Source organism: Odocoileus virginianus, unplaced genomic scaffold (assembly GCF_023699985.2).
Source record: "Odocoileus virginianus isolate 20LAN1187 ecotype Illinois unplaced genomic scaffold, Ovbor_1.2 Unplaced_Contig_10, whole genome shotgun sequence".
NCBI classification, from domain to species: Eukaryota; Metazoa; Chordata; class Mammalia; order Artiodactyla; family Cervidae; genus Odocoileus; species Odocoileus virginianus.
Window position 1 is genome coordinate 565,019 of NW_027224327.1, and position 16,265 is coordinate 581,283.

General features: G+C 42.5%; 2 protein-coding genes and 1 pseudogene across 9 annotated transcripts in view; all 3 read right to left on the reverse strand.

Annotated features, from left to right (window-relative positions):
- The window catches only part of SAP130 (Sin3A associated protein 130), a 74,426-nt gene that overhangs the window by 37,252 nt on the left and 20,909 nt on the right, over nt 1-16,265 (reverse strand). For all 8 annotated transcript variants that reach the window (XR_011486407.1, XM_020886325.2, XM_020886324.2 and 5 more), the window contains exons 8-12: nt 15,246-15,393; nt 14,990-15,080; nt 14,681-14,785; nt 9,726-9,867; nt 7,058-7,179 (exon numbers count right to left, since the gene is read on the reverse strand). Coding sequence is in view for 7 of the 8 variants with exons in the window: in XM_020886325.2 (XP_020741984.1) it covers nt 7,058-7,179; nt 9,726-9,867; nt 14,681-14,785; nt 14,990-15,080; nt 15,246-15,393 (608 nt within the window). In the remaining variant the exon portion in view is untranslated. The remainder of the gene's footprint in view (nt 1-7,057; nt 7,180-9,725; nt 9,868-14,680; nt 14,786-14,989; nt 15,081-15,245; nt 15,394-16,265) is intronic.
- On the reverse strand, nt 1,132-5,952 carry LOC139033931 (transcriptional repressor RHIT pseudogene; annotated as a pseudogene).
- On the reverse strand, nt 13,177-14,133 carry LOC139033932 (CBY1-interacting BAR domain-containing protein 1-like). Its single transcript, XM_070463969.1, is given in 2 exon segments — nt 13,177-13,669; nt 13,672-14,133. Coding segments are annotated over 2 exon segments (861 nt in total). The 5' UTR covers nt 14,054-14,133; the 3' UTR covers nt 13,177-13,190.

Consider the following 16,265-nt stretch of genomic DNA (forward strand, 5'->3'; position numbering starts at 1 on the left):
ATGCCTCCAAGTCAAGAATCTTTGCTTTAATTGATAGAACCACTATCAGAGGAATTTCTGAAATACAGTAGTTATTAATTTTAAATTCTAAAATATGCACTTAAGAGAGAGAACAATCAACCTGTCCTTTTTTCAATCATCTACTGTGTACATTAAAAACTGACTCAACAACAAAACTGAAAACACAGACATTCCCAGGAAGAAACAAAGTAAGAAAGGATTTCTCACTATTTGTGGAAAGAAAACAAACAAAAGATTTTTCTTCTCAGAAAACAAATCTGGAAAAAGATATATGTATCTTTCAATGTTCCCTGCAGCATTACTTATAATAGCCAAGATATGGAAACAATCCATGTCCAGTAGTGGATGAGTAGATCAAGAAGATATGATTTATACACACACAATGGAATATTACTCAGCTATTAAAAAGGAAAAAAAAACCTGAAACACCGCCATTTGTGACAATATGAATGAATCTCAAGGGTATTATGCTTAGTGAAGTCAGTCACACAGAGAATGACAAACACCATATGACCTCACACACATGGAAATCTAAAACGCAGAAAATCACAAACAGCCCCTAGATGGAGAAGACAGACCAGTGGTGCCAGAGGCAAAGGGAGAGGATGGGTGAGACAGGCTAAAGTGGTGAGAAGGCACGAATTTCCAGTTAAAGATACTAAGTTATGGGGATATAATGTACAGCATAATGATTATAGTTAAATATACAGCACTGTAAATCTGGAAGTTGCTAACAGTAGATCTTAAAAGTTCTCATCACAAGAAAAAAACAATCTGGAACTGTACAGTGACAGATGCCAGCTAGACCTGTGGTGATTATTCTGCAATATAGATAAATAATGAATCATTATGCTGTACATGTGAAACTAAGGTATGTCAATTATATCTCCATTTTGGAATTTCTTGGAAGAAAAGCTATGACAAATCTAGACAGCATATTAAAAAGCAGAGACATCACTTTGCCGACAAAGGTCCATCTAGTCAAAGCTGTGGTTTTTCCAGTAGTCATGTACAGATGTGAGAGTTGGACCATAAAGAAGGCTGAGTGCTAAAAGAACTGATGTTTTCAAACTGTGGTGCTGGAGAAGACTCTTGAGAGTCCCTTGGACAGCAAGGAGATCAAATCAGTCCATTCTAATGGAAATTAAGCCTGAATATTCATTGGAAGGACTGATGCTGAAGTTCTAAAACTTTGGCCTCCTGATGTGACAAGCTGGCTCACTGGAAAAGACCGTGATATTAGGAAAGATTGAGGGAAGGAAGAGAAGGGGATGATAAAGGACGAGATGGCTGGATGGCTCAATGGACATGAATTTGAGCAAATTCTGGGCAATAATTAAGGACAGGGAAGCCTGGCATGACAGTCCATGGGATGGCAAAGTGTCAGACATGATTTAGTGACTGAATAACAAATACTTCAATTTTAATAATATAATTAAAAATGTTTTATAAATGACAGATAAAAAGGTAAATTATTATTATGCATAAGAATAATGGAGTGATAGAACATGTAAACTTAAAAGTCACTGTTACAGTGCAATTCTTTCTTTGTAGAATACATACACACACACAATTTCCAGATCATTATAGTTTCTTCTGAGAAGTGTATCCATGTTATTTCTGTTAAACAACAGTTTTTTGGTCATTTGCCTGCTGTAGAACCTGCAGTCTAGTTACTACTACAAGCCTTTTTAAGACCCAATCTTATTTCACACTTGATATTCTCACCCACACCATGCTGTGTGTGTGTGTGGGGGGGGCTCAGTCGTGTTTGACTCTCTGTGACCCTATGGGCTACAGCCTGCCAGGCTCCTCTCTCCATGGGTTTCTCCAGGAAAGAATACTGGGGCAGGCTACCATTTTCCCTCCTCCAGGGGATCTTCCCAACTCAGGGACTGATACTGTGTCTCCTGCATTGGCATTAAGATTCTTTACTACTGAGCAAGATCTAATCCTATTCCACACTTTGCATTCTCACTCACACTATGCTTCCACCAAAACAAAACCACTCTGGGTTTTTTCTTCTTCTTTCTTTTGGCACTTGAACTCCAAGGCCTTTAATTTGCGGCGAGCATACCTGGTGCCTGGTCCTCATCCGAGCTCCTCTCGGGTTGCCACCGCCATGCCAGCACCTCTCCGCCTCTCTTCCTGGGTCTCCCAGGTCACACCCCCACAGCAGATGCCCCGGCCCCTCCCTCCCAGCCTCCTAGGTAGGGGCAGGCGGGGGTGCCGCCAGAGTCCCGGCCGCGCCCAGCATCAGCATGGCCAGGGCCTTGGGCCCCGCCGTGTGGATCTTCTTGTGCCGGTGCAGGTTGGAACGCTGGCTGAAGCTCTTGCCGCACAGCGGGCAGGAGTAGGGCCAGACGCTGCGGTGGATGCGCTGGTGGGCGGTGAGGTGCGAGCTGTGGCTGAAGCTCTTGCCGCAATTCAGGCAGTGGCAGGGCTTCTCGCTAGTGTGCGTGCGGTTGTGTGCAATGAGGCTGGATCGCTGGCTGAAGCACTTTCCGCACTCGGGGCAGGGGCAGGGCTTGACCCCGGTGTGGGTGCGCTGGTGGGTGACCAGGGCCGAGCTCTGCGTGAAGCACTTGCCGCAGATGGGACACTTGTGCGGCTTGGCGCCCGTGTGGGTGCCCTGGTGGGTGACCAGGTCCGAGCGGCGGGTGAAGCGCTTGGCGTAGGGCTTCTCGCCCGTGTGGATGCGCTGGTGCTGGATCGGCGTCGAGTGGTGGCTGAAGCTCTTCCAACAGGACGGGCAGGCGTAGGGCTTCTCGCCCGTGTGCGTGCTACGGTGCGTCATCAGGTGCGAGGGCCAGCTGAAGGCCTTGCCGCACTGCTCGCACTTGTAGGTCTTCTTGCCCGCCTCGCTGTCCAGCGCCAGGCCCTCCTCGCTGCTCTCGGGGGCCGCCATGCCCCCCTCTCTGGGTTGCTCTGGCCTCCTGGGTTTTCAGGAGGTTGGTGTCAGGCGGGGCTAATTCCGGCTATGACTCCTCCACGGGACGGGGCTGCACATCACCCTTGGCTGGCCCTGAGTTCTGGCCGCTGGCTGCTCGCTGCCCGCACCGCGGGGCCTCCCCCTGGCCTCTTCCCACTCTGCTTTTGAAGGACTTTACATCGCCAAGGGCTCCCAGCGACGCAGCCAGCTCCTTGTCTGCCTCCACCGGTCCTCTTCTCCTCCTCCTCATGTCCAGCATGCATGCTGAAACCTGGGGCCTCGCCCTTGAGAGGCCCAGAAAGGTCTGCCGAAGGGAAACCCCAAGGACAGCCCGCTCCTCTTCTGCAGGACCTCCCTGTAGCTCTGCTGGGTGTGGTCCAGCCGCCCCCATTCCTCCCGGGAGAGGTACAGAGCCACGTCATCAAAGGTCACCGGCATCTGGGACCAGGCGGTGAGGAGTGCCGCGGTCATCTGCCAGTCTCTGGTCCTCCCCTCACAGGAGAGCACAGGGATCTGCTCCTCCAGGCAGGAAAGTTTCTCCTGAGCGCCCTGCTTAGGGGCACCCAGCCCCGCGCTCCTTGAGCTCTGGCCTCCTGCGACATCCCTTCAGGGTGTGGCTCCTCTGGCTCCATCTTGATGTGGGCCTCTCCTACAGGCACTGTCCCCTCTGACTCAGAGAGCATTTCTTGACAAGAATGCCCATGACCTGGAGTCTCTCAGGCTCTCTCCTTGTCCTGGGTAGCTCGGATGCCTCCGTCGTCTGCAGACATTTTTTAAATCTCAGAGCCAGAAAGCACCGTTGAGTCGTTTGATGCTCGTGTTGGCCAAGCCCCCTCCAGCTTCTGGCCAGAAGCTTGGGATCCTGAAATTGAGCCGTCCGCTCTCAGCAGCCCTCTCTGCAGCTGCAACCACCTGCCCGGGCCGGGCATCCATCCTGCTCACGGTCCCGCACGAATGATGTCCTTCCTCTCTCTGACACCGGTCCAGGCCTCCTCCTCTCCCTGCCAGCCCATAGACTTCCACCTTTGACCCTGGCCTGTCCAGCCAGCTGGTCACCCGCGCGTTTCTCGGGATCCAGGCGCCCTCCCAGCCCTGCTCTCACCAACATGGAGGCGGAGGGGGCGCTACAGGCGGCGGGACCCCCGCCCCTGGGGAAAGGAGTCTGCAGCCTGCCCACTCTGTTTTCTTCCAAGCACATATTTTATTTAGCTAATACTTTATTCACAGACAGAAATGTGCTTTTCTCCAGTCCTACCACGTCTCTGCCCTATCCATTCTGAAAGATGCTTCCCAAATGTCATTTTTTTTAGGAAATCATTCCTGACCTCCAACCCAACCTTCTCAAGTAGAAATAACCTTTTACCTCAGAAACAGCGTGGCTTTGCTCAAGTCTCTCTCGTGAGCTTGAGCATACTATAGTATCTTTTCACATCTCATCTCCTTACTAGACTCTCAGCTTGTTGAAAGCAACATCTGTTTATAAGTCAATTTTAAAAACAGAGCTAGCATAGGATCTTACATAGAATTTCAATAAATATTTAATAAATATTAAATATTAATAAATGCATGCATGAATAAATGAATGAATGAAACGGAAAACACCTCTGCAAAAGGTGAATTTTCAGAAACAGTATGAGAGGGATCATCTTGCAAAATATACAGATTATATACCTACAGTTACACACATATATATACAGTTACATATACGTGCCATCACTTCAGTCATGTCCGAATCTTTGCAACTCTATGCACTGTAGCCCTCCAGGCTCCTCAACCCATGGGATTCTCCAGGTAAAAATACTGGAGTGGGTTACCATACCCTCCTCCAGGGGATCTTCCCAGCCCAGGGACTGAACCTGAATGAATCTCCAGCACTGCAGGCAGATTCTTTACCACTGAGCCACTGGGGAAGCCCTATGGTTATATATGCTTATATATATAGACTTATATATTCATCTCTCCACCTAACTTATAACTAATAGACCAAAAAGATCTCATCTGTAAAAGCAACCAAGACCACGAACTATTGTTTTAAATACCATAAACTATATAGTAAAGTGATCCATATTTGGCAAGATCAGAGCCTATTATATACAAATTTTCCTGTTCTGTTCTTGACCTAAAAATATCTGTTTTAAAATAAGCTAATAAATTCATGATACTTGAAAACAGGATACTGTTAGCTGGTTTCTAAATGATTTATTCATTTGTGTCCATCCATGTTCAGGCTTATATGTTTGACAAATATTACACTACCTCTCATCTGCACCAACAATGATGGTTTGATACCAGAAGAAATAAAGTACTGATTGTACTATTTATTTTTCTGTGTTAGTGTCCATCAGGGCTACTGCAGAGGTGAAAAAATAATAATGTAGAGACAGATGACTGGCAGGATCCCCAATACTTCAGACAGTGTTCTTATGAAGGATTTTTATAATAAAAGTTTACACATAAATGATAGTATCTGCATAGTCAGCTCTAGCTCAAGAGAGACTCTGAATGTTCTTTTCAGTTGGTTAGCGTTCAGAGAAATACATAGTGGTCATGAATTATTGATACTTTCTCCAGAAAGGCAAAACAACTGCACTGTTAGGGAAGTATCAATTGGCTGAGGTAGTGGATGAAGGAAGGAACCTGAAGGCAAGTGCTAATACTGATAAAGAGACTCAAAATTTTCAGCAATCAGTGTAACACATACTCACACACAGACAAGCTTCCACAATACTTTTAGCATCCCACTTTTGGCAACAATCAATTAAATAAGATTTTACTTTATAAGACTGCTAATAAAGAACAGTTACGAATTCCTTTTAAAAAGAAAGTTTTGGGACTTCCCTGGTGGTCCAGTGGTTAAGACTCTGAGCTCCCAATGCAGGGGGCATGGGTTTGATCCCTGGTTGGGGAACTAAGATCCCACATGCTACATGTCCAATAAATAAATAAAATAAAAACATTAAAAAAAAAAAAGTTTTTAAAAACAAACATCTCCTCCCCCACCCTCAGCAAAAAAAAAAAAAAAGAAAAAAATCAAAGCACACACACAGAAAATGTAGAGGTGGAGGAACCTGTTTCCATAGCTGTTTAAACATCCCAGTGTTTGAAAGCTTTAGATTAGCACTGTCCAACAAAAATATAAGTCATACACGCAATTTCAGATTTTCCAGAAGCCACATTAATATAATAAAACATAGGTCAAATTAATTTTCATGATACATCTTGTTTAACTCAATATATCCAAAAATGATAATTTTAAAATAATAATCTTAATAAGAGTTATTAGTAACATGTTATAAATTCTCTTTTCCATATTATGTCTTTAAAATTCAGGGTATATTTTACTCTCAAATCACATTCCAATTCAGAGACTAAATTTTTATCAGAACTACTTGATTTCTATTTTGATTCCATAAAATCGACAATTTTGCAAAAAGTAGGTTCATATTGCTAAGTTGTTCCAAACATATTGGAAATTTCTCTCATTTTAACTTAAGTAAAACAAAAAATTCAGTTCTTCATTTGTGCCAGGTCCTCTTCAAATGCCCAATGGCCACAGGCAGCCCTGGCTGCAGCCCTGGAGGCACATGAGAGGGACAGCGGCTACAGTCTGATAACCTGGCCTTCTCAGGCCTAAAGCGAGCTGAGGGTGTCACAGCAAAAGAGTATACAAACCCTGCAGTTTAAGTATTGTTTACTTTGGACTGGCAAAAAGAACACTATTAACAAGACTGGATGGTGAATGTTGAGCATAATTGGGCTAACATTAAAAACACAACAAATAACCCATGAAACAGACACCCCAGAAGAGTATAGCTTTATTCATTTTTAACTGCACTACCATTTTAAGGGATAACAAAACTGTTATCATAATTATTCTCAGGGTGGGATAAAATCATGCTAATATCACTAATAAGTAACAACCTTTTACAGTCATAGAAATGGTGATTTACAACCTTTAAGCTTTAGATTTCAGCCTTATCTGAATCTGAAAATTGAAGCTAGAGTCATTAAATCCATACGAGAAATACCCACTGATGAATTTCTATTTCATTGCTTGCAAATGGTAAGCAATGGTAAAAGTCGCCGTAAGAGTGGGGCTCCTACCTGGATACTGCCGAATGGTGGACACAGAGCTGGTGATTGGGGTGTAGGTGTGAGCAGCCAGTGGGTATGCAGAAGGTGGGTACGTTGGGAGAAAGTACTGGAACTGAACAGGAACAGATGGCCTACAGACAGAACACAGACAGTATGAACCAAAACGGTCTATTTTCTCCTTTCCCTTCAAAGGGTCCTATCGCCTACAAACTATTCATACTTTTAACTGCCATATCAACAGTTCTCAAATTGGGTCCCAAACAATTACAACAAAGGACACAGACCTAGAGAAAGTAGTATTTTAACACTGATGGACCTGGAGATTATCAATATTAAGTGAAGCAAGTCAGAGAAGACCAATGTCATGTATCATTGATATTTGGAATCTAAAATATGATACAAATGAGCAAAATGGGAACAGGCTCACAGACACAGAAAACAAACCTGTGGTTACCGAAGGGGAAAGGGGGTGAGGAGACATAAATTGGGAGTTTGGGATTAGCAGATACCGACTATGATATATAAAATAAACACCATGGTCCTACTATATAGTGTAGGGAAATATATTCAATATTCTATAATAAACCATAATGGAAAAGAATACAGAAAAAAAAGTATACATATACATATTAACTGAATCACTTTGCTGTGTACCAGAAACTAACACAACACCGTAAATCAACCATACCTTGATAAAAACAAACAAAAAACCCCCAAACTAAGAAGCATTTCCAGGGGTGGGATGGAGAGGGAGGTGGGAGGGAGGTTCAAGAGGGAGGGAACATACGTATACCTATGGCTGATTCATGTTGATGTTTGGTAGAAACCAACACAATATTGTAAAGCAATTATCCTTCAATTAAAAATTTAAAAAATAATTATAAAAAATGAGCATTTCTATACACCATAATAATCAAACAAGAGTATTTTACAATGATCCAATTATGAAATTACTTCATATGCACTCTGCCAGGTTCTCACTGTGAGGCAGGAGAAGGGCACTACTAATACAGAATGGGGGAGGCAGTGGGGTTGAACCAGAGGCACCCAGATGTACTAGTTTTAAAAATGTTATCTACTTCCTACCTCTCCTGCTAAAGGGCCTAGAAGAAATGACAATCCAGTAAAGATAAACAGATCTAATGCCTAGATTTTGGTTCTAAATGATGAAAAGGAAAAACTACTGTAATGATGTAAAGTAATTAGCCTCCAACTAATAAAAAATAAATAAATAAAAAATAATAAAATAAAAATAAAAAAAAAAAAAGAAAAGGAACCAGGGCTCAGAGAGATCAGGTTCAAGAGGAGCTTCAAGTATTTTGTTGTGGTGAGAAGAAAGAAAGGGCTAGAATGACCAGGACATAGTAAAACCCACAGTAACTAGTTTGAGGGGGCGCCCAAGGACCAACCTGGAAACAATCTGAGCATTAAAACAGGTGACAGTAATGGATTATAATTATGAATAAATAAAACCAAGTCCATGAGCCCATGTGGATTTAATAAAATAAAATACACAACAAAAGAAATAAATGAGGATTGATAAACCTTCTTTACATGAGGATGTCAATCGATAAACATATAGGAAATGATAAAAAAAAAAATCACTATCTTGCAACCATCATATTGCAAGCATCAACAGATCCAGCCAATAATCAATGGAAGCAAAGACTACTAAGTAAAAGTTTACTAGGGAGTAGCATATCTATTGGAGAAGGCAATGGCAACCCACTCCAGTACTCTTGCCTGGAAAATCCCATGGATGGAGGAGCCTGGTAGGCTGCAGTCCATGGGGTCGCTAAGAGTCAGACACGACTGAGCAACTTCACTTTCACTTTTCACTTTCATGCACTGGAGAAGGAAATGGCAACCCACTCCAGTGTTCTTGCCTGGAGAATCCCAGGGACGGGGGAGCCTGGTGGGCTGCCATCTATGGGGTCGTAGTCCCACAGACTCGGACACAACTGAAGCAACTTAGCAGCAGCAGTAGGATATCTATAGTCTCAATTTCCACACAAATTCGTTATTTACAAAGAAGAAAAATATACCTTTACAGTAGAAAAATCTGACAAACATCAACTTCATGAAGCAATGTTGACATAACCAATAATGCGAGAACAGGAGAGGATGAGTTCTCTGATATATAGCAATGAGAAGAGCTTATCACCTAATGGTATTCAGTCCAAAAATGCACAGGCTGAATCTAACTATGAGGAACAATCCAACAAGTGCAAACTGAAGAATATTCTGCAAAAACAACTGGCCAATCCATACTCTTCTACAATGTCAATGTATGAAAGAGAATGGAATGCTAAAGGATCATTTCAGATACCCATACTGTGGGTAAATAAGAACAGTTTTGTTCTCTGGAGGAAAATGGGAAATTGTACTTAGGTATAAAAGGGTCATGATGCTGTCATCCTTACATTCAAAATGGCTCAAAATAAATTAAACCGAGAAATACACAAGACCAAAAAAAAAAAAGATACTAGAACATTCATCAAAAGGAGAATGAGTAAATACAGCACAGCTTCACTCATAAAATTAAAGAAATTACACAATGTATTGGATTTTCAGTGGTTAATTTGAAAATAAGGAAATATATGCCATATTTGTGGGATAATTTGTTTTATGGAAAATCAAAACAATTGGTGACATGATGGGGCACATTCCCTCCTACCTATTATCACTGCGGGTCTCCATGGCCACAGGATTTGGAGAGGCTCGATGTCCTGAAATGGGAATCAGGCTACTCCTCTCTGCAGGGTAGTCAGGCTGGATCCGAGGAGAAGTGTGTGTGATTTGCTGAGGCACCACCTTAGCTACAAAAAAGTATCATCCAATTATATTACTGCTCAAATGCTTCTACTGGCATGCCAAAACATTCTTGGCCAGGAACAATCTTAAGAATGCAAATGGTAATAAGAAGCCTAGATTTTTAATCAAAATAAAAAATGAAAAGATGAGTACCTATGGGTTCAACTGAATTATTTCAATCTGATAATACACTGATACATTCACAACTGTTACTTGTCAAAGCAGGGTTCAATATTAATACTTTATCAAAAACATCAGCAAGCAGGCCCTTTCCTCCTGACCTGGCTTCCTGGAGACCTTTTTTTTTTTTAAAAGGAGAAAACTTAAAAAAAAAAAAGAAGTGAATACAGAAATGGCAAATACTTTTGATTCTTCTCCAGGGCCCATAACTAATTAGTAATAATGTAGCTAATTAGTAATGAGATCATTTCAAGCTCAGTTTTCTCATCTATGAGGAAGTCTTCTTTAGATGACCACTTTATTTTTAAAGTCTCTTGAGTGTCCTGTGATTTTGCATATTTTATGGCAAAAATAAAAATAACAGTTTTCCAAGTTAATTCCAGCTGTACAAAGACCCAACTCACACCGACGACAGGCACACATCACCCAAAGAACAGCACACTGAACACCACACCTGCCCCCATCCCCATGCCCAGCTATCTTCTGAGGGAGGCAGCTGGGGAGGTCTCTGCAGGAAGATGGCTGGGATGCCCAAGTTCACCACTGAGGATGGCCCCTGATGTTTCATACAGACAGAAGTCGGCATGGTGCACTTTTCATCAGTAGTAAGTAGAGTCTGTGCTGAGTAAAAAGCAACTAAGCCTTGTTTTGTCAGTATGCCCATAAAAGGGAGGATAAATAATGCTTCCAATAGGGAAGTAGCTGTCATCTGGCAGAGTAGCTAAGCAGAGCCTGGTTACCACAAACACATACATGAATAATATTTTTACTTTTTCCTAATTAAAAACCATGTCTTCAATTATTAAAAAAAAAACCCTTCAGGAAAATCACAATGCAGAAATCATAAATTGGGGCTATTTTCAAAGATAATTCCTGTTTTCTGAACACCATGATCACCTAATTCTGAGACCACTGTCATGTGTGGAGAAAAATAAGGATGTCACTCTAGTGGAAACAGGCATTTATGGCAGGAAGGAACCCTATGCTTATGGTTAATCAGGTTTTCACCCCCGACCCAGTACTTTCCTATTAATAACAATGGCTGAATCCAATACTTAATCTCACCTGGAGAAAGCAAGTGACACAAAAAGCCCCTTAAGTGGCTTTAATACGCCTCTTACACCCCTAACTTGAAAATCAGTATTCCCAGGGTTCTTATCAGGTGTCCTTCTCAATCAAGGCACTTCTACACAGGGAACCCATTATGACATAACACACATCTGGATTACTACACAAGAGGAAAACAAAGCTAGAGCAAAAATCCTGATAAAACTTAGACAAAATCACATTAAATGGCAGATGTTTAAATTTGTTTGGACACTTGTGTCGAATGATTTTCATATCTAGAATTTAGTAAATGGTAAAACATCAAAGATAAAGGAGCTAGGGAGTTAAGACAATATAACCATAGCCTAGAGTTAGAGAATATAACCACAAATACTCAGCAGAGGCAGAAAGTTGGTAGGTTCAGCCAAATGAATGAACATTATTTGTCTCCTAGTACTTTTGGTGAGTTTATTTCCACAGTATTACTCTTTGGAAGATACAGTGACATTAATAAAAACTGATCTCTAAATAATTCTTCATAGAGAGGCTTCAAGACACAACCAGAGAGCCACTCTAGGGTACATAGCTCCTCTTTACGGGTCTGATTTTCTTCATAGCTACACATTCCCTAGTGAGACTCTCGACTATAAAAATGAAAAGAATGGGCTTGGCTCTGACTTTACACAGTGCTGAGGATGACTGATGACAGTTAGGTATAGCCAGAAAACAATCTGCAATGACAACATGAACAGTCAGCGATCTTTTTCAACATAAGTGCTTTAATGCTAGATACACCACCCCCAAACTTCACAAAAGTGATATTAAATTCAGAGGGGTGGGAAAGAAGTTTGGGCTCTTTAATGCCAAGTCACAGTGAGCAGGAACGTGAGAAAGACCACAGTATTCTCTCACTAAAAGCGCTGAACACCAATTTAGGGGCTGGTACTCTGATTTCTCTGAAAGAGGAGCAAGTTTCCTGGGTCTGACCGATATTCTGGAAATGTGCCCTCAAGTTTGCTAAGAGGACTGTGGAAGCCATAGCCTGTCACAGGCACAAAGGAAGGAAGTGGGGAGGGAGGGCCCACCTCAGAGCTGGGACACAGCAGGCTAGGGAGTCACACTTGTGTGTCTGGTCACCAGGTCTGAGTGTGTCAGTGCATCCTCTCATGGAAGGCAGCTCTACTTTGAAAAGTACAATATGTTATAAATATAGCAGCTGTCTCATATCTTTAGGAGTGAAGGAAAGTAAGATGGCACTCTGTTACAGAACCAGGGCACAGTCAACACTACCATCCTGAAACCTGTGACTTGTGGGTTAAAGAGGGGAGTGTTCTGCCTCACACACCACAGTTTATGCTTTGGAATCTTTGAAGTGAGCTATCAGCTCTGAGGATCAGTGTCAGCAACTCGCAGGCCAAACCTAGCTGATGCCCCCGAACAATGGGTCTACATTTTTAAATGGTTGGGGGAGTGCTTGCTTCGGCAAACATATATTAAATGGTTGGGGGAAAATGAAAAAGGAGAATATTTTGTGACATGTGAAAATTATACGATATTCAAATTTCCATGCCCATAGAAAGTCTTACTGAAACACAGCCACACTCATTTGTTTACATATTGTCTGTAGCTAGGTGGTTGCACACACCCATGAGGCCTGCAGAACCTGAAGCATTTATGATCTAGCCCTATGGAAAAAGCTTCCCAATCTCTCCTATCACTCAAGTCTGACGGCCAAAAACTTTACAGATTTTTTTTCTTGGCCACACCGAACGGCTTACAGGATCTTAATTTCCTGATCAGGGATCCAACCCAAGCCCTGACAGTGAAAGCACTGAGTCTTAACCATGAGACCACCAGAGAAATCCCTCAAAGATTTTTAAATAATGAAAATATACACGTATTTAAAGGGGGAATAAACAAAGCCTGGAAGGAATTTTTTTTTTTTGGTTGGCATAAATTTCCTTTAATAATTTCTACATTTCCAATAGGATTTCATTTGAGGTTTAACGTATCAAGCCAGTATTATGTTTTTCAGTTTTAGTAATTCTGGATTCCAGGTCATTTAAGATGAAAATGGAAATGCAAAGTTTACTTAAGAAATTTAATTTTCTTCTTCTGTAACATCTAAGTCTTCATCCTCTTCATCATCTTCTTCTGTTTGCTGATCCTTTCTTAGTCGACAGGTCAATACCTGTCCTGTTCCAGATACACACTTAGCTGACAATGATCTTTGAAGAGGTGACTTCGAATTTGCTCTTACAATATCTAAACGGGATGGATAATCTTGTGGATACAGAGAATGTCGGAAAACCTCTAAATCTTCTTCTTCATCAATCTTTTGTATATTTTGGTAGGCAGCAGTGTAGACCTCTAAAGCTTTGCCGTGAAATAACATTTCAATAGTGATAAATTCTGAAAATATAGTCTTTATATCCTTTATTTTCTGCTTTTCAAAATTGTCAATAGTTTCCTCCAGATGACGAGTTGTTCGGGTAGCATCCATTGTAGCTCTTTGTAATTCAGTTTCTGCCTGTGAAATAACATGTCGATCAGATGGGTTTCTCTGACGTGTTCTTTCTGAGTTAACTGTTTAGCTTCTCGATTCCTTGCTGTTAATGTTGCTTTGAGATCATCTCGCTTCATTTTTACAATGGTTCCATAAGCTTTCAAAGGTTCAACTACTTTGGCTTCAAGTCTTTCAACCTCGGCTTGTCGATAATCCTGAAGTTTGGCAAACTCGTCCGCAAAGTTTTTCAGGCCCTGCTTTAAGTGCGGGGTCTCAGTAGAGGCATACACGTTGATTTCGTTCACCAGGAGGTCCGCTTTGTCTCGCAGTCGGGCGGTTTTCCGCACGTAAGCAGCAAAGATCTGGCACAGCTCTCCGAAATGTTTCTCCACATTGGTGACAGCATCTTGCAGTTGTCTGGTCTGAGCATCCCGGTTTTCCAAGCTGCGCCTCAACATGCTGCCTCGCTCACTGCTGGAGACCCCGGGCTGAGGCCCAACGACAGGGTCTCGGCGCCCATACGCGCGCCGGGGCGCGAGAGCCTGCCCCGCGCGCCCGTCCCCTGCGCCGCGGCCTCCGCTGTGAGGGCCTCAGCGTTTCCACGGCCAGGAATTTTAGGATGGTCATGAAGTACTTTGGGTGTCACTCAAGACAAGAACCTCGGGGAAGTTCTTCCCACTGTTGCAGCACCCAGAGATTTTCCCCGAACAATCTATTAGTGTACAAGTTCCTTCCATTCCTGATTTTTGCTTCCTTTTTGCTTTTCCTGTTGTTCCTGTCGAACTTCTACCAGTGAAGTTAATTTATTTTTTTAAAAGGTACACATAGAAGAGGCGAAGTTTGATGAGTAAGTTCAAAGTGGAGTTAAAATAGTTTACTTTGAGCTCTCAAAGACTGTTACCTTTTCTTCCTCTACCATTGAAATGCCAGATCTGTATGTCAAGTAATATTGAAAGTTAAAAGTCAGTGTTGCTTTGAAAATAAACAATAAAAAAAAGTCAACACTAGCCATCTACATGAAGACTCGGTCAGATGGGCTGAAAAATTCCTTGTAAGCTTCTGTCTGCACGTTGCATGACACTTACCAACTGGTATGTTTGAAGTGGTCACGGCAGTAGCATGGGACGAGTGTGAAGGCATTGTCATGGTAACAATTGTACTTGTGGGAGCTTGTGTGTGTGACACCGATCCTGGAACAAGACAGAAAGGGAATTTCTTAAACAATGGCCTCTCTGGATACATTACACACTCTCAAAATCCCAAGATTTTGGGAAAAGTTAAGAGAATTTTTTTAGCCTATTTCTCATTCTCTGCCTGAAACTGAGAAGTAAAAATGGAACCCACAACCTAGGCCTCCTCCTTACCTGGCAGAAAGAGCAGGGTTGCTGACTTACCAGCCGTGGTTGCAGAAGGAATGGTGTTGGTTGCCAAAATAGGCGCCACGGTCGCAGCGGCCACTGGTGTGCCAGTACTGAAGATCGTCTTCTGTGTGGGGACAGCCCACAGCACAATTATACACAGGAGCTTCTCCCACTCAACCCCCTCTAAAGGCAACCATTCCCTTCAGTCTTGCCAGGCTTTAAGCCAGACTCGCACAATTCTGGTTTTAGCCCACAGCGTACACAGATGGCTCTTCGCCTCTGGTTTTACCTGTGCCATGGTATGCAGCTGCTGTTTTGGTGTCCCCAGTGCAGGGTGAGATGGCAGTGTGATTCTTGTTGTCACATCCCGTGACTGGGCAGGACGTTGAATACTAATTGCTGCAGACGGTGGATGCTGGAGAGACAGAGTTGGCCGACTGGGAGGACAGAAAAGACATGACAATCTATGACTTTTCTCCAGACACAAAGCAGGCAGTCTTGTGCTAGATCATAGTTAGAGCTTTACTTTGTCACATGTCTATGAAGTCCACAGGTAAACCAATAAACTTAACTGCCCATCGATTTTCTCTCCTTAAACTGCCATAACCTTTCATCTGGAAAGGTATCAAGATGTGTGTGTTCTAAGTTGCTTCAGTCGTGTCCGACTCTTTGCGACCCTATAGACTGTAGCCCACCAGGCTCCTCTGTCCGTGGGATTCTCCAGGCAAGAATACTGGAGTCAGTTGCCATGCCCTCCCTCCAGGGGATCTTCCCCACCCAGGGATCAAACCCACATCTTTATGTCTCCTGCACTGGCAGGTGGGTTCTTTACCACCTGGGAAGCCCATGAACCAAATAAATTAATCCTCAGTCATCTGAGTATCTTCAACATTAATAATCAACACTCTGACAATCTCGAGCAAGTATTATTATAATAAACATACTTCACTTTGTGAACAAAGTGAAGATAAGGTTCTAACTATTATGTGGGAAGATTACAGAAAACCCTGATTAACAAGTTTAACCTTGATCCCTGAAGCACTTCTTTCTTCCCCCAGTTTTATATCATCCCTTAACACAAGATAAAGTTACAGTCGTGAATGCCTAATAATTGAAAGGGATATCAACACAGACAGCATGTCAAATTTAACTGGCAGCAAACTACTGAAATTGCAAAAATGGTAACATAACTGAAGCTGAATTCAAATTAGAGAGGGAGAATGGGCTATTTAATAAATGATGCTGGGTGAAAAGATGCTCAACATCACTCATTATCAGAGAAATGCAAATCAAAACCACAATGAGGTAC